Source organism: Siphateles boraxobius, unplaced genomic scaffold (genome assembly GCF_051911475.1).
Source record: "Siphateles boraxobius isolate OS27281-9 unplaced genomic scaffold, OSU_SipBor_1 3, whole genome shotgun sequence".
Classification (NCBI taxonomy): Eukaryota; Metazoa; Chordata; class Actinopteri; order Cypriniformes; family Leuciscidae; genus Siphateles; species Siphateles boraxobius.
Window position 1 is genome coordinate 8,463,337 of NW_027508919.1, and position 25,946 is coordinate 8,489,282.

Genomic DNA, 25,946 nt, shown 5'->3' on the forward strand with positions numbered 1-25,946 from the left:
TTAAGTTGCCACACAGAGAATTATAATAGCAGTGCTGTTTTGGTGCAATTAAGAGAACTTTTACTATAAAATAATGCATGAAATATCGGGGCCATTTTAGACTACGTTCATTTTGATATTTAACCATAATGTTTACATTTTGTTGAGTGAGACAACCCATCTAACAGGCTGCCACAAAACATCACATATTTTGTTAAATTTTGCCTACATCTGATGTTTGTGTTGTTTTCTAACAAAAAAAATGTTGCTTAGAGGATGATGTCATACTTTTTTTGATTAGGGAGATTTTAAAAAAGACGGGGAACTATTGGAAATATTTAAATAGCCTATATGAAGAAGAAAAAAATCCCTCGAGTCATTTAATTCAGTAGCCTACTTTTGTTTAATGTCAAGATGAAACTGAAATCATATCAACAACTAAACATGCTGTGTCGTATTCTGAAAATAGAGGGAACCATTAAGGACAAAAGGGTGTTTAACAAGTCACATTTTCACAAGTGTTTCATCAGTTTTTGAAAGTGGTTAAGATGATTGAAAACTGCCTAAATTAAATCATCGCGTCACTGATCTTTAGCACCCGGCAGGCGGAGCACGAGCGCGAGTGAGAGCGAGTCTGTATTCACTCACACCTCACTGGCTCACGCTCACCAGCCGTGTTATTATAGCGGGGCATCTGACTGACTGGCCGACAGAGAGACGCGAGGTGAACCTGCAGGAGCCGCTCGCCACGGGGGTCCATGGTCATCATGAATCGCTCGCCGGACAGCAGGACTTGAGACCTGCGGTTTATCTGCAATCACCGAGATTGTCCTTCCATAGTACACCAGAATTTACTCCACTTCCATCATCTGGAATTGCTTTAACAATAGAACTAATCATGCTGTGGAAAACGGGACTGATTATTCTGTGCTGGGGCTTGTCGTCCGGGGAACTCCAGGATGGGCAATCCGGCACTCCTGCTGCTCCAGCGCGGAGAACTTTGAATTTCGGCTTCGTCCCCTCCGGAGTTTACGATACCGTCGCCTATTACGAGCCTGGGGCCATTGGGATTTTATTTAACATGATGCACGCTTTCCTCTATGTGGTTCAGCCTAACCCGTTTCCTGAAGGTGAGCTCAATCCTGTGCTTTTCTTGAACTTCTGGACACCTTTAAGAATCAATTTGATGTTTCCCTCACTTACTAATTAATTTGAAGCAGGTTATTTCTATATGGTACCACACTTTCTCCAACAACATCTATATCATGAGTAGAGTGTGAGAGAGCTGTCACCTGTGATTTCTCTCTCCATGGTAAATATCCAAAAAAATGGTGTGAGGGGTTGAATGTGGCCGGTCTGGCATATTCTCCACCCCCACTGTGTTCGTCATTATTTGGTAAATCTTGAGATTAAGATTGAGTGACCCTGTGAGTCACTATCCTAATGAGCTAAAAGGCTAATCTTGAATGCCATATGTTGCTGCGCTTTTATTTTCCAGCATGCCACAGGTGGATATAACCCGGTTCCTGGAGGGATCCCAAACACACACATAGTAGATCTTGGAGAACTTTACTAAAGAGCTGGGTTGTTGCATCAGTTGCTTGATAAGGTAGACATCCTAAATGTGTGCTATTGGTCATCCTTTAGAAACAGGGTTGGGAAGGGCTGGTATAATCAACAATAGAAGCCACCAAGAACCCACACTCTTATAGCCTAAATAAAAGTGCCAAATGACTGACTTTTTTTTCTTAGCATTAAGAACATTTAATCGGAAGAACCACTTTCCACTAAAGAACGTTTTATCCAATGGAATGATTCCATTGATGTTAAAGGTTCATCATGGAACTGTAGATGCCAATAAAGAACCATTATTTTCAAGAGTGTATAGATCTTGCATAATTTTGCAAGGATTATACTTGTTTTATTCTACATTCTGCTCTGTATTTCATTTAATTCTACACCAAGGTTATAATTCCTTCTTTTTTTGTAGCTTGTTCATTTCTCATCTGGTAGTGATGGCCCCCCTCTAGCAGTAGGTCTAAGTCATCCGTGCATACGTCTTCTGAACGCATGCAACACTGTCGGCATTTTGTTTTCATTTCTCCTCCTTCGTTCTCAAATAAAAATAGCCACAGTTGGAGCCTTTCGGCAAATTAATTAGAATGATAAAAGCTCTCTGACAGGCCTCTAGTATATGATAATTCAGCCCGCTGCGTTTGATTTGCAGTAAAGAGACAGTCGTAGAGCTGCGACAGTCTCGTCATAACTCCAATCCTGCTTGATTTGTTCTCTGCCACTATGTTTGTGCCAGTCTGGGAAGTCATTTCTTAGCATGGATTTTCAGAGCTGATTTAAGAAGTCTGGTCACGTCACACCTAGACAGACATGTTCAAATCCTTTGATCCTTAAATCTGAATGGACTTTGACAAGTGAAAGTAAGGACACTGATGTGTGATGGTAACCCCGTCTCCTTCAAAAGAAACAGTGTCTTTAGACCTACAAAACTACTCGTAAGATCAAAGCGTGCTGGGGGACGATGGTTTGGTAATGGCCTATTAATTGCTCTGTGTGAAGGTCTCTGGTTTCGCAGAGTTATATTGCCAGGAAATATATTAGGGAGCACTTAGGATCTCTTTGTTCTCAGACATTGACCTGGCTGTCATGACTGCCACCTTTGGTCTCTCTCTGTTCCCTGAGCCTTGGGCTGTATCTCATTTTGCTCTTCAAAGCAAAATTTTGTCTTTTAAGATGATGTTTAATTTTAATAGCACTAGTGTCACCAAATGAATGTTAAAGTGATGATTGTTTCTGTACAGGTTTATCAAACATTTCCCACATCTGCCACTGGTCGTGTAAAGCTGGGTTCAGACTACAGGAGTTTTGGGCCGATTTATGCCCAATTTACCCCTCCCGAAATCGCGTCCAGGGCATCAATCGGTTCCGATTGATGCGTTTGATATTTAGGATTTCAAATCAGGATGAATACGACTGATTACGTTAGTGCTTCCTTCCACTATAGCCAATAAGAGAAAAGTGTACAAGGATACGCGACAAAACTTTTGAAATGGCAACCATGAAAAAACAAGCAGCTGCACGGGTCCAGTGGACAACGGAGATGGAGGAACGGCTGGTCCAAATGTGGCAACAACACAACTGCCTTTATAATGTCTCCTTATACAATGTCTACAGCAATTTGCCACGACACAGTATATCCATTTTGTTTAAATCAGCTTCCCCGTGAGATCACTTGAGGTGTTAAACCTGGCATGATCATCTTAACAATATCTTGTAGTGTGTGATGTGGCACGATTTTCAAATCTTGTAGTGTGTGCAGGTTTGAGATTTGAAAAAAAATCTGTGAAGATTCTCCATATTTTACAATTTAAAAACTCCTGTAGTCTGAGTCCGGCTTAAGTTTGGAGTCAGTTAGATTTAATTTTTCTCTCTTTTTGAAAGAAATGTTTTATTCAGCAAGGATCAAAAGTGACAGTAAAGACAAAAATCTTTTTTTTTATTACTCATCAAAGAATCCTTAACAAGTGTATCACGGTTTCTAAAAAAATATTAAGCAGCACAACTGCTTTCAAAATTGATAATAATAAGAAATATTTCTTGAGCAGCAAATCAGCATAATTTTAGAATGATTTCTGAAGGATCATGTGACACTGAAGAATCGAGTAATGATGCTGAAAATTCAGCTTATACCATTTACATTTAGTCATTTAGCAGACGCTTTTATCCAAAGCGACTTACATTTGAGGATTAAACCAAGCGAGTCATCATGGAGTAGGGATGGGACGATTACCGGTTTCACTATAAACCACGATAAAATGTACTGACGGTTAGTAATATCGTTTAGAATTCAATTATCATTAAAACCGTGTTTGATTATCGCGATTTTAATAACTCACTATAAATCCTGTCCAGCCAGCAACAGGCGCGCAATGTTGGGTTTTTTTTTTATTCGAGAAGGAATGGCGGAAGGCAGTGACCGTGTTCGGGAGATTTTTCAGCCTTTTAAGAGGACCAAATCTGAGGTGTGGTCGTATTTTGGCATTTACAAAAATCCTGAGGGAAATTTAATCGAGGATGGTCACTCTGTCTGCAGAACATGCACAAAAAAGTCACAGTGATAGAGGTAAACACTTCAAATCTGCCGAGTCGTCTTGTGTGACCATGCATCCACTGTTGTAGCGAACGCATGGCAAGTTAACTTTGATCTCAATACTAAAACTACGTCTGGGAAATAATTGGGCACAAAATGTTGTTTTGAGTTGACATATTTTATCTCACTCACTTGAAATAAACTTGAAGCTTTCGCTAAGAAAAGTTCGCAGCAAGTGGCTTTGAGCCAAAGTCAAACTAATAAGTTCAAACAAGACTATTAAGAGTGACATTTAAGAGATAATAATGTATATTCATTGTACGATTTTTTTTTTTACCACATAATTATTGAATAGAGATTAATTTCTCTATTCTTAGCTGTTAAATCCATTTAGCGTACAAAACTCGTCCAGACAATATGATCACAACAATATTATCAAATTCTGTAAACAATAAATCAACTCTGATTTCATTTTCAATACAATCAAAAACGGAGACGCAAGGTGACAAGTTGTATTTGAATGAAATGAGAACGCGTGTCCGTTGTGATACATGGATGTGCGCTGTTATAATATGTTGCTATTGACGACGGTCATTATAAGGAAGAAAATCAAAATGCCGCAGAATAGAATCTTGCTTTAAAAAGTGCATAGAGCTGCTTGTTTTATTTGTTGTTTGTTGATTCTCAAATATTAAACTTGTTGAAATGTTTTCAGTGTGAGCATCAGTTCTTTTTTAACAGTTTCATCTTGTTTTAACAAAACAGTGATAATATTGATAATCACGATAATTTCGGTCACTATAATCGTGATATGAAATTTTCATACCGTCCCATCCCTATCATGGAGAGGCAAAAACAACGCAAGAAGTGCTCAGAATACAAAGTTCAAACATTGCTCAGAGTAGCATAAACCAGACAAGCGAAGATTTCTTTTTTTTTTCTATGTTAAGTGCTCACGGAAGAGATGAGTTTTCAGTTGTCTTTTGAATGTTGTCAGGGATTCTGCATTCCGGACGAGGGTGGATAGGTCATTCCACCAGCATGGAACCGTGAATGAAAATGTTCTGGACAGTGATTTTGTGCCTCGCTGTGAAGGCACCACGAGCCGTCGCTCCTTGGCCGATCGTAGGCTTCTGGTAGGGATGTAGACCCGTAGGAGCGAGTGAAAGTAGGAGGGAGCTGAGCCGGTGGACAATCTGTAAGCAAGTGTCAGCGCCTTGAACTTGAATCGAGCAGCGAGTGGTAGCCAATGCAGGGAGATGAACAGCGGAGTGACGTGGGCTCTTTTGGGCTCGTTGAAGACAAGACGAGCAGCAGCATTCTGGACCATTTGTAAGGGTTTAGTTGCACATGATGGAAGTCCAGCTAGAAGAGCATTGCAGTAATCAAGCCTAGAAATAACCAGGGCCTGGACAAGAAGTTGCGTTGCACCATCATACCATCCCATCATAGGAATATATTAAATTTTATTAAATTTAATATATTAAAATTTAATATATTAAATTTTAAATTATTTTAATTCCAACTACAACTCCAAAATAGAAAACGGTTATTTTAACAATATTTCACAATATTACTGTTTTTTATTTTTTACTTTTTCCCCAAAAAACACAAAAAAAGGTTTCGTATAAGAAGTCGGATATGAATGCCATTAGGGGGCTTTTGTAATGTGGACACCTTGAGCTCCATCTCAGATTATAGCAGATACCAAATCTAGCATTCCAGGTGATGAGCTGAGTCCATCAGAAGTAGACATATGCAGTAGAGGCAGTTGCCAGGGCAACATAAGTTTCTTCCATTGGCCTACATATGTCTGAATGCTGTAGTGTTATACAAGGTGCGAATAGCCAGTGCTTTCTGCAAGAAGAGCAGTGCTTTAGTAGATGTTAACAGATCCTTGTTTAACCACAGGACAACCAAGACTAATTTATTGTTTTTCATGCAAGGAAGTATGCAAAAGTGCTTCTACCAGGGCTATCATAATTGATTGAAACGTATATATTTGTGCAGTAAAATTTTGAATGTATCACTAATTGTTATATGTTGAATTCATGTTTGTGACGTCATATGATATCACAACTGTTGCAGTGTCCGAAGAAATTTTGCATGCTCAAAGTAAAACAAAACAAAAAAAATAAAAATTAATAGACATATTTTTGAAAAATTCACCCAGCAGGGTTGCTGAAGGATGAAGCCGCAGTGTTGATGGCAGATGGCCGCCAGCTTGCTGTGCTCCCTCTTGCTCCTCTACATCTCGAGAGGCAGTTACGACACTCACTGAGGCTGAGGCGAAATGAAATTGAACTTTTTCCTCTCTATTGCTCCCTTTCCATCTTTCCATACCCCAGTTATCTCATTCTGCTTGACCTCCATTCTTTCTCTTCCTTGCCTCCACTCAGCAAGCCCTCCCATACATATTCATGTCCAAAACTCTTCAAAAGGATTCATATTTAAAGGCGGTTGCTGTTGTTTTTCGAGGTTGCATAAAAAATAAAGATAAACAAGAGACAGTCATTACAAATATATTCAATTCTGATGCTAGGGACATGTACACAAATCCAAATGAGTGGAATGTTTAATTCAGAATATCAATCAATCAACTTTTATTTATATAGCAAATTAATAGCTACAGTAGTTGGCCAGTGTGCTGTACAAGAGGATAAATATCTAAAAAACTAGAAAAACCACACAAAAAAATGATAAAGGGAGTTTACATCGGAACCACCAAATTGAAAATTCAACATTAAAATCAAGGACAGTTGTAAGCCTGTGAAAAGAGTTAGGTTTTTAACTTAGATTTAAAAACAGACTCTGTAAATACTAGTCTTAGGGATAGAGGAAGACTATTCCACAATTTTGGAGCAACAACAGAAAATGCACAGTCACCTCTCGTCTTAAGTCTAGATCTCAGAGCCATCAACAGTCTTTGTTGAGATGACCTCAATGATCTAGCAGAGTTATTTAATTTCAAAAGATCAGAGAGATAGTTTGGAGCTAATCCATTCATGGCTTTAAAATCAAAAAGCAGAATTTTAAAATCAATTTTGTAACAAACTGGCAGCCAGTGCAACGAACGTAGTATTGGGGAAACATGCTCAAACTAGAGAAAGAGAAACCTTCAAATAGACATGTAATAAATCATATTCATACATTCAAATTACAGTGGGTGTGTGCCAGACTATGGTTGTTATTTTACGAGCAGCTGTGAAATATATCCCACATATTTGAATGTAGTGAGCATTATTGATGTTTGAGGAGGAAGTTGGAGATGTTGGGAGCGTGTGATTTGTCACGTGTTCTTATGACTCCAGCATGACTGTGGTGCTCTAGGGACTGGCACATGTCACTGGATTTCCTGGGGCATCTTTAACCCAGCATGAGCTCCAGTAAACCCAGTGCCCAACTGTCAGCATTATCAAAATGAGCTGGCATCCTAACAATATTCTAAAAATGTTCTTAATAAAACACCTTATTTTTGGTTTCCAGTAACGTGCTTGATAATTTCTCTGTTTCCTGAAATAATGTTGGTGTTTCAGTAGCATATTGGTGCTAGCAACATGGTGCTAGGTCATGAGTTCGATTCCCAGGGAATGCTTGAACGGATAGAGTTGAACATGTCGCTTTGGATAAAAGCGCCTACCAAATGCATAAATGTTAGGGCAAAATCTTCTAATTTGGCACTGTTTTGCATTGTTTGTAGCTCATCAATCAATGAAAGCTTTTCGAAGTGATTGGTTCATTTTGAGAGCTAGTTAGTTAGTTTGCTCACGGAAATGCTATGAATGTAATGTTTTTTGAAAAATAGATTTTAAGGAATTTTATTAAAAATTAGATATATCAAGTGTCAAACAAAATGTTAATTTGCATTTAATTTTGTTAATAATTGTTTAAAAATTATAATGGTAAAATAGAGTTCCAATGTATCAAAACTAGGGCTATCGATTTAACAGGTTAATTTGATGTGATTAATAATAAGAATAAAAAGAATTGTTAAAATTATTAATGCTTTTAACGCACCCTGCCCCAGCCCAGACAAAAAAAAATGCAGCTGTATGGTTTTTTGTCTTATATATGTATCATATTATATAGTTTGGCAATGTCACACAAGCAAGAGTGCTGTTTTTTCCCAAATGTCTGCAAATGTGATATTGAAAATGTGATACAATCTCGTATGTTTTTGCTAAATTTCGCCAATGAAAATGGTACCAAACAAAACCACAGCAGAACTGTTGTGCATCTCCGAGCAACACACACGAGTGATGCATTACTGAATGAATCCACGATTTTTAACTCATCGAGTGAGCCATTGATTCAGTGACCCATTCATAAAGACGGTCATTGCTTCGTTCCTGAATGAATCAGAAATTTGAATGAATCTGTTGAATAAACGACTGAATGACTTGAAGGCCCCGATATACTCACTGCGAAGTGTATTTTATTTTATTGTATTTTATACTATATCTTATTATATGTAAGTACAAACTCGTGAAGCAATAGATTGTTTAAAAGCAGGCAGCGTTATGGTATTAAACATGAAAAAACTGTCAGTGTCTCTTTCAATTAGAATTACAACTTCCAGCGGTGGGGGCCTCGGATTCGAGTGCAAAATTTAAGAAGCTGTAATCAGTTACTCAAAAAACATAATATGATCAGAACCGTGAGTTTTGTCATCTGTTGCACCAGAGGCATTTAAAGGTTTCTTTATAGTGTTCTTATTTTCAATCCGTTTAGACAAACTTGTATAGAATTTTAATCTCGTCTTTTATCAGTTAATAGCCATAATATGAAAATAATTATCGCCTCATTGGTTCCAGCCCAAATGTTATTATCAGTAGATCGTCAATTTATCAATTTCATATAGCAGGCAGCTGAATCTTTTTTTTTTATAAGTGTGTATAGATGAGGATGACGTTTTTTTTAAATTTTTTGGTCACATCTTTGATTTATCTTTGACATCTTATTAAAAAATTGTTAAATATTAAAGATTTTTAATAGCAGATTAGGAAATATATTTTACTAATGCTTCCGGCTACCAACTGATAATGTTACCTAATTTAAATACATTCCACAGACTGGCAGATTTCCCCCCAAAATCAGCGCAGAATAAATATGCTGATTCCGCCTGGACATGCTTATAGCTCCTGGCTTAGACGTTATAAGCAAAAGGGTTATTTGCAGCATGTAGTCCCTTATCTGAGAGCTGATATGCTCCTGTCTGGATGTGCTTAAGCGCTGCAGGGCTTGTAGCTGCCCTAAATCTTGCCCTCCTGCTCTGTAGATAGACACACCCGCACACACTCTGTCACCTTTGGTGTGCTTTACCTGGGGTTCTGGTTGAAAGCCAATTCACAAGAACACTTTAAGAGGATTTCAAACTGTTTGTAGCCATTGAGCCACATTGAGAGTGTGGCTATAGGCATCTGTGGTGTGTGAATCTCAAAGACTGATTGCATAATGATGAGCAGGTCATGAGTGGTCATACTGTATGTTCGCTTCTCAACAACAGATAAATTATGACTGTCTAAAGTGAAAACTAATGTAGCTACCATACTGAACTATATGTAGGCTATTAGAATGGGGGAAATCCATTTTATTTTTGTCTAAATTTGGCCTGGCCTTCACGCCTGTACAGTAGAGGGTGCAGCTCAAACAAACCAAACACAAATGTGATGTTTAATTCATTTTTGCTTATTAGTATGTTTGAATTGGATTATCGTAGGTCAGCAGCGAAGATATTGGTTAATAAAGAGATTAAATGCATAAAATATTTTTAGTTATTTACCATATTTATTACAGGTTTGTGTAATGTTCTGAGTTTGCATTTCACTGTTTAAATTTACAACAAAAGTTACTGTTTGAATGTTTGTGTGCCGTGTAAACATGTTGGTTATTGTAGTTCTAAACATTTACTCCTCTCACTTGCACAAAACAGTATTTGTTTTGAGTAATACTGAATCTGTTTTATGCAAGTGAGAGGAGTAAATGTTTACATTTAGTCTAGAACTACAATAACCGACATGTTTACAATCATTCACTTTCAAATTTAAACAGTAACTTTTGTTGTAAATTTAAAATGAATGCATTACTTTACTAGTTATTTGAAAAAATAATCTGGTTACGTAACTTGCATTACCCACAACACTGAAAAAAGTTATTTTGTTTACAGACACCATTTGGTTTGATATTGTGTTATCTGTGCAATTAAATTCATACAGAGTGTGTTTTAGTGTCCAAATATGTTGTGGGATGGGAACCTCTGTATTTGTGTAGCCCACATTAGTAATGTTTGTGTGTTGATGCTAAGCCTCTCTGGAGCGCCTCAGATTCAGACTGTCATAACTAAACTGCTCCTGCTGCTAATGTGATGATCGCATTTACATTTAAACTCCAGTGAGCGTTTTCCTCCAATGCCTCATGTTAGCATGGCATTATGGGATGTCAGACAGTGAACCCATCAGGTGTTCTGTTCTGCAGGATTTTTGAGAAGAAAGTGGGATTGCTGTAGCCTCTGAATGAAATACTTATTTTTAGAAGAGCTGCACACATACACACAGTTACTTTCTCTCTCCAGCATGTTGTGTGGGTTGGATTTCTCCCTCTAGAGAGGGAAACAAAAGCTTAAACTGAGAGAGAGTGTAATGAAAGACTGGCAGTGATCCTGAGCTATACTGCCCTCGATTATACAACCACATTTAGCCAAGTCAAAGGAGCTATTTAGGCATCCAGAGATACAAAAGTCTTAGCAAAGACAGACCATTCAAAACATTTTTGCATCATCCAAAAGGTTTGTTCAAATCTTGAAGGTGTCTTATCACATATTTTTTAAATTATTATTATTAGTCTTTTCTCTGAATCCGTGAATATAGGGTTGGTCATTACTAGACATGTGACGGTATCAAATTTTCATATCACAATAATTTCATCATGGTATACATTATTATAATGCTATTGAAATGCATTACAAAACAGGAAAAGATTAAAGGGTTAGTTCACCCAAAATTAAAATTCTGTCATTAATTACTCACCCTCATCCCAGAAACGTAGTAAAGACATCTTTAAAATAGTCCATGTAACTACAGTGGTTCAACCTAATTTTAGTGTACAAAAAAAACGACCCATGCGTGTGATGCTGACGCAGGAGGTTCTGACGTAGAAACCTGAAACGCTGCAGTGTTTACTACGTGAACATCATCAGAGACTGACATGGAAGATAAGAAATTGTTGAATAAAGTCATTATTTTTTTATTTTTATTTTTTGGGCACTAAATATCCTCGTCACTTTATAAAATTAAGATTGAATTGAACCACTGTAGTCACATGGACTATTTTAACAATGTCTTTACTACCTTTCTGGGCCTTGAAAGTGGCAAATACGTTGCTGCCTATGGATGGTTCAGAAAGCTCTCGGATTTCATCAAAAAGATCTTAATTCGTGTTCCAAAGATGAACGAAGATCTTGCGGGTTTGGAACGACATGAGGTTGAGTAATTAGCCTAATAACAGAATTTTCATTTTTGGGTGAAGTAACCCTTTGACAAACTTCAGTTTTATCCTCTTAACAACAAATTGAATTAATGTTTAGCAAGTTTTGATGACCAACCCATCTCATGGACTTCAGAGAAAAAAATACTTAAATAATTTTAAAAGAACCCTTTAAGATATCCTACCCCTTTATCCAATTGCCTACCCCTTTTTTGACCCTTAAAATTAAATGGGGGTCATTTCAGCTTCTCTTTTTTAATATTGGGATTTTCAGAAGCATATGTATAACAGCAGGTACTACATTCAGCCAAAAGTTTGGATTTTCATACATTTCACATTTCATTTCACATTTTTACGTTTTACTCTATTTTTGTTCTTTTTTCTAGTTTAGGAATATAAAATATCTGATCACCGAATAGGCGTGATACACCCAATATTCCTCATCATATGACCACTTTAATCAAAACCGAGGCAAGAAATCCTCTTTATGAGGTGACGCCTGCAAAGTGGCCTTCAATAACTGGTTAACAGAATGTAAGCATACTGGGACATTTCCAGGTAACACTAGAATGTCATGAACATGAGGTCAGGGAGTTGCAGTGCATCTGAAAGGGTGAGAGGGCATCGCAGCTGGGAATAGAGGAAAGGGTGGCTCTAAAGCTACGTCACTAGGGCTTCTGGGAAAATCCAGAGGGGTTATTCATGGGCACAGTGAGATGGCTGATAGGATTATATAGACTGTAAGTGAGAGTGGTAATGGTGTAAAATAATGAGAAAGAAAAGCTAAAATGAGCATACGTGATATGAAAAAAGGAGAGAGACAAAAGAGAATGTGAAATGATAAGGAAAGGAAAAGAGAGAATAATAAGAGAGAAGTGATATACGTGTTCTTTCACATTATTCTCTTGTGGTTGTATTAGAGCCTCGAGAATAATGGGGGAAAAAATATTTCTTATGCCTATGTCACGTAACGTTGCACGCATGTTTGGCATTAATTTAGTTTGACGGATATAAATGTAAATCCCCTTATTCAGAAAATCAATTGTATGTGGAAGAATTGTCTTTGTTCAGATTTCTTGAATATTAGCTTACGCAGGCCCGGGGTTGGGGCTTGTATGCGAGCGCCTGGTGGCCGGGCCTCCCCCCATGGCTCACCACCTGCAGGGGGGGCCGTATAGGGTCGGTGCAAAGTGGATCGGGTGGCAGTCGAAGTTGGGGACCTCGACAACCAAATCCCTGGACACGGAAACTAGCTTTAGGGACGTGAAACGTCACCTTGCTGGAGGGGAAGGAGCCTGAGATTGTGCGTGAAGTTGAGAGGTACCAACTAGAGATAGTCGAGATCACCTTCACACACGGCTTGGGCTCTTGAACCACACTCCTTGAGAGAGGATGGACTCTTTATCACTATAGAGTTGCTCATGGTGAGAGGCGGCGGGCTTGTGTGGGTTTGCTTATAGCCCCCCAGCTCAGCCACCATGTGTTGGAGTTCACCCCGGTGAACAAGAGGGTCGCTTCCCTGCGCCTTCGGGTCGGGGATAGGTCTCTCACTGTCGTTTGTGCCTACAGGCCGAACGGCAGTGCAGAGTACCCGGCCCTCTTGGAGTCTCTGGGAGGGGTGCTGGAAAGTGCTCCGACTGTTGATTCCGTTGTTCTACTGGGGGACTTCAATGCCCACGTGGGCAGCGACAGTGACACTTGGAGGGGCATGATTGAGAGGTTTGATCTGAACCCGAGCGGTGTTCTGTTATTGGACTGCTGGGCTAGTTATAGCTTGTCCATAACGGACACCATGTTCAAGCTTAAAGGTGTCCATCAGTGCACATGACACCAGGACACCCTAGGCCAGAGGTAGATGTTTGATTTTGTGGTCATTTCATCCGACCTCCGGCCGTATATGTCTTGGACACTCTGTGAAAATAGGGGCAAAGCTGTCAACTGATCACCACCTGGTGGTGAGTTAGATCCGATGGCGGGGGAGGAAGCTGGACAGACAAGGCAGACCCAACGTATTGTGAGGGTCTGTGGGAACGTTTGGCTTAGTCCCCTGTCAGAGAGATCCTAAACTTCCAACTCTGGCGAAGCTTCGACCGCATCCCAAGGGAGTCCCCAAACCCGGTGGTGGACACCTGAAGTAAGGGATGCCGTCAAGCTGAAGGAAGAGTCCTATTGGGCCTGGTTGGCTTGTGGGACTCCTGAGGCAGCTGACAGGAACCGGCAAGCCAAGCGGACTGCAGCCCAGTTGGTTATGGAAGCAAAAAATCGGGCCTGGGAGGAGTTCAGTGAGGCCATGGAGAAGGACTACCGGTTGGCCTCAAAGAGATTCTGGCAAACCGTCCGGTGCATCAGGAGAGGGAAGCAGTACCCTAACAACACTGTTCACAGTGGTGGTGGGCAGCTGTTGACCTCAACTGGGGATGTCGTCGGACGGTGGAAGGAATACTTTAAGGATCTACTCAATCCCACCGACACATCTTCCATTGAGGAAGCAGAGGCTGAGGGCTCGGAGGTGGACTCATCCATCACCCAAGCTGAAGTCACAGAGGTAATCAAGAAGCTCCTCGGTGGCGAGGCACCAGGGTTGGATGAGATCCGCCCTGAGTTCCTCAAGTCTCTGGATGTTGTGGGGCTGTCTTGGCTAACACGCCTCTGCAACATCGTGTGGCGGTCGGGGACGACACCTTTGGACTGGCAGACCGGGGTGGTTGTCCCTCTTTTTAAGAATGGGGACCGGAGGGTGTGTTCCAACTACAGGGGGATCATACTTCTCAGCCTCCCCTAGTCTATGCCAGGGTACTGGAGAGGAGAATTCGGACAATAGTAGAACCTCTGATTCGGGAGGAACAGTGCGGTTTTCGTCCCGGTCGTGGAACACTGGACCAGCTCTATACCCTCTCCAGGGTGCTGAAGGGTTCATGGGAGTTTGCACAAACAATCCACATGTGCTTTGTGGATTTGGAGAAGGCATTCGACTGTGTCCCTCGCGGCGTCCTGTGGAGGGTGCTCTGGGAGTATGGGGTCCAGGGCCCTTTGTTAAGGGCTGTCCGGTTCTTGTACGACCGGAGCAGGAGCTTGGTTCACATTGCCGGCAGTAAGTAAGACATGTTCCCGGTGCATGTTGGACTCCGGCAAGGCTGCCCTTTGTCACCGGTTCTGTTCATAATTTTTATGGACAGAATTTCTAGGCGCAGTCAGGGGCCAGAAGGTGTCCGGTTTGGGGACCACACGATTTCGTATCTGCTTTTTGCGGATGATGTTGTCGTGCTGGCCCCATCAGACCAGTACCTTCAGGATTCACTGGGACAGTTTGCAGCCGAGTGTGAAGCAGCTGGGATGAAAATCAGCACCTCCAAATCCGAGGTCATGGTTCTCAGTCGGAAAAGGGTGGCTTGCCCACTTCAGGTTTGTGGAAAGGTCCTGCCTCAAGTGGAGGAGTTTAAGTATCTTGGAGGCTTGTTCACACGTGAGGGAGGGAAGGATGGAACGGGAGATTGACAGACGGATTGGTGCAGCTTCTGCAGTAATGGAGTCGATGTACCGGTCTGTCGTGGTGAATAAGGAGCTGAGCTGCAAGGCGAAGCTCTCGATTTACCGGTCAATCTACGTTCCTACTCTCACCTATGGTCATGAGCTGTGGGTCATGACCGTAAGGACAAGATTCCGGATACAGGCGGCCGAAATGAGCTTTTTCACATTGGTGGCTGGGCGATCCCTTAGAGATAGGGTGAGGAGCTTGGTAACTCAGGAGGAGTTCAGAGTAAAGCCGCTGCTCCTCCATATCGAGAGGGGCCAGGTAAGGTGGCCCGGGCATCTGTTCCGGATGCCTCCTGGACGCCTTCCCGGCCGCGTCCAACCGGGAGGAGACACCAGGGAAGACCTAGAACACGCTGGAGGGATTATGTCTCCCGGCTGGTCTGGGAACGCCTCGGTGTCCCCCCGGAAGAGCTGGAGGAAGTGTCTGGGGAGAGGGAAGTCTGGGCATAAGTCCCGGATAAGCGGAAGAAGATGGTGATGATGATATTTTTTTTAATAGAAATATTTTGTAACATTATAAATGAACATACAACTCCCACTCTTGATGAATTTAATTGCTGAATAAAAGTGTTACCTTTTTTAATCTTACCCCAACATTTTGAATGGTAGTGCATCTTCATTAAGTTGTTTTCCTATTCCTGTTGGCTGCTTCCCAAAAGGATCGTTCTGGTTTGAATGTCTTTTCTGAAGGCAAACCTTGGCTCAGACAGATACAGTCTGAATCCAAATATTCACACATATTCAGAAAGGAATATCCTTTCCTCTAGCTTTGATCTAATTTAGCACTGCTTCAAACATTCATCCCATGTGGGCTGTAGTTTAAAAAACATCCATTAGAGTATAATGTACTAATACTACAGATGCAGATGTTTCCTCATTAAAATGTATGCCCTTGCTTATCTGCTTACCATAAATTCACAGCGCAAGAGGAAGATTGCAAATAATTGCGATGTCACGTGACTCTGTAGCATTTCCCAGCTGAAATGAGCCTCTTTGCAACATTTATTACCTTGAGGCTGTTCAGCTGTATATGTCAGTTAAATATCGCTCTTCATTTTGATTTTTTTAAACTATGCCATTGTTAAAATTAAGCAAATGTTCACACAAAGAAAATGTATGCTTCTTGAATGTTCATTAGAATCAATATGTGGGAAAATCAAAAATGTTTATGCCTGACTAGAATTGTGTGTTCTGTTGCAGTTTCCGTTAAACAGTGACAGAAGAGTGTTTTTACTCGTCATAATTGTGCAATTAATTAATCCCAAAGTAGTAGATCAAGGATACCCACTGTGGACACACAAAGACAGGCAAAAATGTGCTAATCAGTATTAATCAGTAACACCTCCATGACCCTTATTTATCTTTATATCAGCTTTGCCATGATCAGTAAGCTGATATTAAGCAGGGATTGCGTTATTCTGTGTCCATAGAGAGAGAGAGAGTTCCAATTGCTGTCATGGCAAATTAAATATGTTTTATAAACACTTTTTGTTATAATGGTTGAAACCCTCTTCACATCCTCATAGCAATCAATAATAGAAGTTGTCGAAACAGTAAAACATGTAGACATGTCTTCTGTGGAAGTCCAATCATTGCATACAATGTCCTGTAGATGTACCTGCCCGTCAACATTTGTATTTTCATACCTCAACACACCTGTTTGCGCAGATATCACACGTCATCAGCACATTCCATGAGGCTATGCAGAGTCGTTGACACAGTCACCGAGCGCCACAAACAAACAGCAGCCACCCTTAACAGTTCCTCCTGAACCAAAACAACGAGCTTATGCTGCGCTCACGCCATGTCGTAACCGTAATTACGAGATGGAAACCTGTGACATTACCCGGAGCTGTTCATATCCTCAGAGTCGGATTTATGCATTTCTGTCAACACTATCAACGCCATAATTAATCTGCAGTAGTAAGGTGGTACAAGCTCCTTAAGTTGTTTACGTTCATTATTATTGTAATACGGTACCAATATTATTGTAATACGGTACCAAAAATTCTGAGTATCAACCGATATCAGCGCAGTTTTTTTTTTTAACCAAGTAGAATTTCTATAGCTCTGTGTTGAATGAAAATCACTCTTTTGTGTGTTAAACACAATCTACTAAATATAGATAACTTTAAGAAAAACAACAAATCAAAAAAATATATGATCGTAATCTATGACAAAAATGCTATAATAAACTAGATTAGTAGATAATTCAGCCGTAAAAGTTGCTCTAGGAAAATCACGACTGTACAATAATTGTCTAAAATCTGAACATTCAGTGAAAAAAAAACGTTAATTAGTGGAGAACAAAAGACAATAAGTGTAGCATTACATCTGGTAAAATGTAACACATTACTCTTTGTGTGGTTGTAAAATCCATTCATGAAAAAACAAATATATATACTATAAAATTAAGACATCTTTTAAATGTATAGTGCAGCTGTTTAATGAGGCAGGAACATATGATAGATAGGACAGAACAAGAAAGGCTATTAATAATCTTTCATTGCGCAAAAGTATTATAATATGAAAGGTTTGATTGAAACTGTGGTTTTGGCATTGACCCCGCCCTCTGTGATCTGTACACCAGCCTCCAATTCTCTCAACGACAGCCGGTGTTCTGACGATTTGTGCTGCCTTGTTGAAAATGTCTCCTAAGAAACATAACTGTTCTGTTGTGGGATGTAATAATGTTCATAGTAGTTTTCACTTACTTCCGACATCAGAGCCACTGAAAACACAGCGGATGGATTTTATTTAGGAAGGAAAGGCGCCACTTAAACTTCCTAAATACATTTATGTTTGCACAAATCATTTTCTGACAGACTGTTTTGTGAACGAGGGTCAATTCAAAGCAGGTCTTGCTTCAAAGTTAATCCTCAAGTGTAGATTGTTGCCTACTGTTCGCGATCCAACGTCACCTCCAGTAGAAGTAAGTGTATTTTATGATTTTTGAGCAAATAGTCATTTCAGTCGATGTCATCCAATTCAACAACAAATGCGTCTAAAGTTGTTGTCGTCGTCGTAGGATGTCTGTGTATATAATTTAAACCTTGTTTGTATAGTGTGTAACCACACGTTTATAAATATATTTTTTAAAGATATTGTATTAAAAACTGTGCATGTTTTCTGTAAAGACAAGACATCAAAATTGCTGTTTCATCCGTCTTGTAACCTTCCATACAACAAATAGCGTCAGACAGTTCTCTTACGAGAGTATCTCTCGTACTGCGTAATATCTTACGCTATGGGGAAACCATTTTTCCACGAGATATTGAAGCCAAAAATTATCCTTTAATTTTGATTAATGTAAAACGCTGTGCGGCAGCGTGCAGACATAGGCAAGACGGCTCGCGCGCCTATTGGCTGCCCTGCGGCCACAGCAGCAAGCCTATCGAGAGAGGCCCTGCGTGACGTGACATCCAATGGGGGTGCTTCGCGCCCATTTCGTCGCGTCCCGCCAGAATAGGCGTGGCCTTGGCCTATAAATACGCTCGACAGGCTGATACAAACTGATTTTCAACTCTTCAGCGAAGCACTACTGCATCGCTGGATCCGGAGTGAGAAGCCGCGCCGTCTGATTGTAAGCCTTCTGCGGGACGAGCCTTCGAGCCTGAAGTCGCTGGCCTGCACCTCGCCGCCTTCAGCCGCCGTACCTGCTACGCTTTCCGGCGTTCATATCCTTTTCACTGCTGAGTGTGTGTTCGCCGCTGCGACTCACACTCTATCTCTGTTTTCTATCTGTTCTAAAAGAGCAAGCGTCTTTTTAAAGATGCAAAGATCCTGCGGCTCGTGCCGAGCCACACTCAGCGACGGGGACCGTCATGTCATCTGCGCTTCCTGCCTGGGTGAGGATCATGCGGCTCTCGCTCTCGTCGAAGGCGGATGCCCTCATTGCGAGCTAATGCCTATGGTGACTCTGAGGACTCGCCTGGCATCCTTCTCAGAGCCTGCACTTCAACCCGCTGTGACGCCGCGCCGTAAAAAGCGCCGCGCTCAGCGCGTTCCCGAGCCCTCTCCTGCCCGCCTAAGCTCGCCGGTTCGCCCGCTAGCTTCGCCGGCATCGCTCGAGTCACTCACCGATGGACAGCGGCCGCCGTCTGCCACCGCTTCCGCCATTGAGATCGACGAAACAGCCGAGGCTTGTTCTATCCTGGCGTCGGACAGTGAAGATTGGGCGAGCTCTGTGGACCTCCCCTCCGCTGTTCGCGAGCCTTCCGGGAAAAGAGCGGGCATTGAGTCTGAGTTGATGCGTCTGCTCTCTCAAGCCGTCGACAACCTCGGCCTCGACTGGGAGGCGCCCGCGCAACCCCCGCGCAACCGACTGGATGGATGTTTCCTCAAGAAGGACCACGCCCCATCACAGTCCAGACCCGCGCCTTTTCTTCCTGAGCTTCACGAAGAAGTCGCGAGGTCTTGGAACGCCCCCTTCTCGGCCAGAATGCGTACATCTGTCTCTGCTGCATTCTCCACTGTGGACGGTGCGATAGACAGAGGGTACCTTTCTCTTCCTCCTGTGGAAGCAGCGGTAGCATCACATCTCTGCCCGCCCTCTGCTGGACGGCGAGCACAGACGGTGTTGCCATCTAAAGCCTGCCGAGTGACGTCAGCCATGCACGGTCGCGCTTACACCGCCGCCGGGCAAGCTGTGTCGGCGCTACACACAATGGCCATCCTGCAGATCTTCCAGGCCGACCTTCTCCGAAAAATGGACGAGGAAGGCGTGGGATCGATCAGCGTTGCAGATTTAAGGAGCGCTACAGACCTGGCTCTTCGCGCCGCTAAATCTGCTGCACAGGCCGTTGGGCGGAACATGGCCTCTCTCACCGTGGCTGAGAGACACCTGTGGCTAACGCTGTCTGAAATGACGGATTCGGAGCGCTCTGTGTTTCTCGACGCGCCCTATTTCGCCAGTGGGCCTCTTCGGATCTGCCGTCAAAGATTTCGCGGACAGATTCCAGGAGGTTCAGAAGACATCGCAGGCTATGAAGCACTTCCTCCCGAAGCGCTCTAGCTCCGCAGCAGGTCGCTCAAAACAGCCGTCTGCCCGTAGCTCACAGCCACAGCCTGCACCACCCGCCGCCGCTTCTCAACGCCGCCAGGCCCGAGAACAGAGACCGCGCTCTCGCTCTGCTGGACGCCGCCCCCCTCAGCGCGGGCCCCGGCCGAGGATTGAGATCAAGCCCGAGGTCTCAAAGCCTTCCTAGCCATCCTAGGAAAGCAACGGTGTTCAAATCTCGCTGCAGCCGGATTTTCACCGAAACATTTCGCTCGTCCAGTTCCATGCGATGTGACTGTTCCAGTGTATTTAGCAGTCAACAAGTCGGTTCATTTGCCCGCTTGCCTACACACAACAGCCGTTTTTACGGCTACCCAGATAAATCCAATAAAGAGTGTATTTTCTGGTGTCCCGGCCATAGCCGATGGTGTTATGAGTGTTGTAAGAATGCCCACGTCACAGTGCCCATTCCCACACACAGACACAGCCCGCCACAGTTCAGGGCTAGCACAAATAAAATCGACTCATGTCGATTGTGCAAACGTAGTGAATGTGCCCACGACACAGTGCCCACAAACACTACACAGTGCGTGTCCCACGGTTTCTGTAAAAACAAAACCAACACATATTCAGTCAGCGCAAGCCGACGGTGTTTTCAGTGCAGTAAATGTGCCTGCTGTCCCGCGCCCACATTCGCTCACAGACACGCTGAACCCTACGGGGCTTGTCCCGCTCGTTCTCTCTCCACAATTTGTCATAGAGAAAGCGAGTGCGAACAGCCTGCCCGCCGTGATCGGCGCGCCCCCCGCCTCGCGCACTTTAAACACAGTGTTCATGTCTCAGCACACCGAAGCTCTGCAGCCGCCGCTGTGCCGCGGCCAGAGCCCGGATATCATTCTGCCTCTAGCTATCCACGCGAATGCATGGGCAATGCTTCCCGGGGTATCAGAATGGGTGTTGAACACTATAAAGAGAGGCTATTCGCTACAGTTCGCTCGACGTCCCCGCCGTTGCATGGCGCGTGTCGAAACCACGGTGGACAACGAAGTATCTCATCTACTTCGAACCGAAATAGCGAAACTACTGAGCAAAGGGGCCATAGAACCTTTATCTCAGGCTCAGAGCGAAGGGGGTGTATACAGCAGATATTTTCTGGTACCGAAAAAAGACGGGGGTCTCAGACCCATTCTAGATCTGCGACAATTGAACAAAGCGCTTCTGAAACGCAAGTTCAAAATGCTGACAACCAGCAAAATCCTCGCGCACGTGCGCCAGGGAGACTGGTTCATGTCAATAGATCTGAAAGACGCCTATTTCCAAATACAGATTGCGTCACGTCACAGGCGATTCTTGAGATTCGCCTTCGAGGGCCAGGCATATCAATACACAGTCCTACCGTTCGGCCTGTCTCCAGCACCCCGTATATTCACGAAGTGCATGGACGCGGCTCTCGCACCCCTGAGACTTCAGGGCATGCGAATTTTGAACTACTTGGACGACTGGTTGATTCTAGCTCGATCACGATCAGAGCTCATAGAACACAAGACCGCATTACTCGAGCATCTCGAGAATTTGGGTCTCACAGTCAATTGGGCGAAGAGTTCGCTGTCTCCCAGCCAGAAAATCTCCTTCCTGGGAACAGTGATGGACTCCCTGTCTATGACAGCACGTCTGTCGCCGGGGCGAGGACTGAACATTCAGCGCGCCGTGAAATCCTTCCATCGCGGCTCTATAGTCCAGCTCAAACGGTTTCAGAAAATGCTGGGCCTCATGGCCTCAGCATCCTCAGTACTTCAGCTGGGCCTGCTTCGCATGCGCCCACTGCAGTTATGGCTGAAAGCACGAGTTCCGCCCGGGGCTTGGGCCGCTGGTCTGTTTCGCCTCAAGGTCGACAGGAAATGCGTCTCGGCTCTGAAACCTTGGAAAAAAGCCGACTGGTACCAGTCAGGCGTGAGTCTGGGGACTCCCTCGAGTGTGATGGTGGTGTCCACGGACGCCTCCACCTCGGGGTGGGGAGCGCTGCTCGAGGGCAGACCGTTCTTTGGCCAGTGGTCAGAACGGGAGAAGCTCCTACACATAAACTGTCTAGAAATGCTGGCAGTAGACAACGCGCTAAGGCGTTTTTGTCCCCAGATAAAAGGCCGCCACGTCTTAGTCCGGTCGGACAACATGTCAGTGGTGGCGTACATAAATCACCAGGGCGGCACCAGGTCCCGAAGCCTTTACAGGCTGACGAAACGCCTCCTGGGCTGGGCTCAGCACAACCTGCTTTCACTGAAAGCAGCGCATGTTCCTGGTCACCTGAATCTGGGACCAGACAGACTGTCCAGAAACAATGTCCCAGCAGGGGAATGGTCGCTGCACCCGCAGACGATCCAACTGCTGTGGGAGACATTCGGCAGAGCGCAGGTGGACCTGTTCGCGTCCCAGGAAAACGCTCACTGTCCGAACTTTTTCTCCAAGAGCAGGGACGCGCTGGCCCACGTATGGCCCCGACGCCCCCTCTATGCTTTTCCCCCCGTCTCGCTCCTGCCTCAAGTGCTGGAACGAATCAGGGAAAATGGATGCCCAGTGCTGCTCGTGGCTCCGCTATGGACGAACCAAACCTGGTTCCCAGTCCTGATGCAGCTGGCCAGCACTGCCCCGTGGCCGATACCGGTGAGGAGAGACCTCCTCTCTCAGGCAAAGGGCTCGATTTGGCATCCTCGCCCGGAGTTATGGTCCCTACATGTGTGGGCCATCAACGGGTACCCGCTAACCTCCCGGAGGGAGTGTTAAACACGATCACGCAGGCTAGGGCCCCGTCTACTAGACGGCTCTACTCCTCGAAATGGTCAGTGTTCTCTACCTGGTGTCAAGCTCAGGGCTTTTCACCCGTAGACTGCGGGGTTACGGAAGTGCTCTCCTTCCTTCAGGAGCTGCTGGATAAGGGTAGAACCCCGTCCACGCTCAAAGTATACGTGGCGGCCATAGCGGCGTTTGCAAAACCGACGTCTGGCCAGTCACTGGGGAAGAACGACCTCGTCGTGCGATTCCTCAGGGGAGCGCGGAGGCTGAATCCTTCCAGACCTCCCTCAGTCCCTATGTGGGACCTTTCTACGGTTCTGGAAGCCCTGAAAGGTGCCCCATTCGAGCCAATCCATTTGTCAGACATGAAGCACCTGTCTTTCAAAACGGTATTTCTTGTGGCTCTTGCTTCAATGAAGCGCGTGGGGGACTTGCAAGCGCTTTCAGTAAGCGCGTCCTGTATTGAGTTTGGGCCTAATGACTCAAAAGTCATACTCAAACCAAGGCACGGGTACGTGCCAAAATCCCTCAACACACCGTTCAGGGCCCAGGTTATTTCCCTGTGCGCCCTCCCGGTGAACAATGAGGAAGCGGATGCTAATGTCCTTTGCCCCGTCAGGGTGCTGAGAGCTTATGTGTCCCGCTCGTCTGTCTTCAGGCAGACCGAGCAGCTCTTTGTTTTGTTTGGCAGACGCTCCAAGGGACTGGCCGCATCAAAACAGAGCCTATCCAGATGGATAGTCAATGCCATAGCGCTGGCTTACACTTCTAAGGGCCTGCAGTGTCCTTTGGGTGTCAGAGCGCACTCCACGAGAGGCGTGGCCTCTTCGTGGGCGTGGTCTAGTGGGATTTCCTTGCATGATATCTGTATGGCGGCGGGCTGGGCCTCGCCGTCTACATTTATAAGGTTCTATAACCTAGAAGTTCCCGCCTTACAGGCCAAGCTGCTGTCGGTCTAGAATTCAGTACTATCTGTCCTCCTGCGCCGGCGCAGAATGCTGAGTTTTGATTTGAGTATCGCTCACTGATCGATGGAACAGCTCCATGGGTGTTGAATAGCCCGTATTTTTGCCCAGTTCAGGCTGAACGCGTTCACCCTGTCTGCGGGATATACTGTTGACATAACTAGCTCCTATGGGATGCTATTACGTTGGGAATGATGCTGGTAGCCTCTCTTCTCCGACTCTCTGTGAGTCTACGGTGATTATGCACTATATGAGCCCCGGGCTACTGCCCTTGGGACTTTGGTGTCGGATCCCAGTACGCACGGCGTCTCACATTGTGTTCCCCATAGCGTAAGATATTACGCAGTACGAGAGATACTCTCGTAAGAGAACGTACTCTGTTACTAACGTAACCTCGGTTCTCTCTAGAGAGGGAACGAGTACTGCGTATCTTGCCGTGCATACAACAGCGCTGGTTCGCTTCAGCGTTGAAAACCAGTTTGTATCAGCCTGTCGAGCGTATTTATAGGCCAAGGCCACGCCTATTCTGGCGGGACGCGACGAAATGGGCGCGAAGCACCCCCATTGGATGTCACGTCACGCAGGGCCTCTCTCGATAGGCTTGCTGCTGTGGCCGCAGGGCAGCCGATAGGCGCGCGAGCCGTCTTGCCTATGTCTGCACGCTGCCGCACAGCGTTTTACATTAATCAAAATTAAAGGATAATTTTTGGCTTCAATATCTCGTGGAAAAGAGGTTTCCCCATAGCGTAAGATATTACGCAGTACTCGTTCCCTCTCTAGAGAGAACCGAGGTTACGTTAGTAACCGAGTACGTTTTATGTCACGTATTATTTTTTGCAACAATTACAAATGTAAATAAATTAATACCTGTTCTATCTCCCTGCAGCATATATTTTCTTGTTCTGTAGCCATCTTCTCACATTTGCCACATAAGCACCTGTATGACAAGTAATGTAAACATGACGCAACAGGTCCCTCGCATAAATGTAATTTCGTTTGTACGTAGCAAACGTTATCACAGTATTTGTGTTTGTAGTTTCAAAAAATTGCGCCAACGTTATAACAGTTGTGTGTGTCTGTGTGTGTGTTGCACATCCATAATTGCAAAGGGGATGCGATTACAACTCTATAAGTACATACAAGTATCAAATAACCATTCCGAGACGTCTTGGTCCATTCTCATTTGTGTTTCTTCTGCCGGAGTCTCTTCATCATCTGGGTCTGATTCCGGTTCAAACATGTACGGCTGAATGCCATACAAAACAGCGGGTTTCTCACTCACTCTCAGCCATTCTGCTTCTACCGACTGTTTATTGCCATAGGTTTGCAAGTTACGCCCTCATCCAAAGGCTGGGCGGGGATATGCAGCTCATTTACATTTAAGGTGGTACACACCAAAACAGCTCTTTTTAAAACAGGCCCCAAAAATGACATTTTCAAATGGTTATAATAAATTAATTGTGGGGTATTTTGTGCTGAAACTTCACAAATACATTCTGGGGACACCCTAGACCAATATTACATCTTGTAAAAAGGGGCATAATAGGTGCCCTTTAAATTACAGTTACTGTGCGCGTGAAGAACAATTATAGTGCTTTCTACTCCAGTTTTGTGATCTAACGAGATATATCCAGCTGCAGACCCGCAGCACCACCAGTTTCAGAACCCCAGTGCCAGAACCCCAGCGCCAGAACCGGAAGTGAGGGAGGGGCGGAATTATTTACAATGACACAAGCATGGTTATTTTTGCAAGTATTTAAAAATATTAAAAATTGTTGCACCTTTTAAATAATATTTAGGGTATGTTTTTATTACACAGTGAGTCACTGCTCGTTGTATGAACTATAACTGGTATGTGACAAATAAAGAGCAAGACAGTGCTCGTGTTGTTTGAAGACGTGAGAGTGCGCGCGCGCGGCCGGGGCTCTCTCTCTCTCTGCTCGTTAAGCGCCCTGTCATGCGCAGCAGTCATTCTATTCCGCCAAAAAGCGGACGATCTGACGGGTTTTAGAAGATTTAATACAACCTGAAACTAAAAAACAGACCCGACCTCTATTTGAGACCGGACTTATATTTACCCAGACCTGCAGCCACA

The 25,946-nt window shown here is 44.0% G+C and overlaps 1 protein-coding gene across 13 annotated transcripts in view; it reads left to right on the forward strand.

Annotated features, from left to right (window-relative positions):
- The first annotated feature begins 605 nt into the window (after positions 1-605).
- The window catches only part of prom1a (prominin 1a), an 89,661-nt gene continuing 64,320 nt past the window's right edge, over positions 606-25,946 (forward strand). For 6 of the 13 annotated variants that reach the window (XR_013210336.1, XR_013210339.1, XR_013210337.1 and 3 more), the window contains exon 1: positions 727-1,109. Coding sequence is in view for 4 of the 13 variants with exons in the window: in XM_077247695.1 (XP_077103810.1) it covers positions 878-1,109 (232 nt within the window). In the remaining 9 variants the exon portion in view is untranslated. Of the gene's footprint in view, positions 1,110-25,946 lie in introns of all 13 variants that reach the window. The other 7 variants (XR_013210335.1, XR_013210341.1, XR_013210343.1 and 4 more) reach the window with 5 other exon arrangements.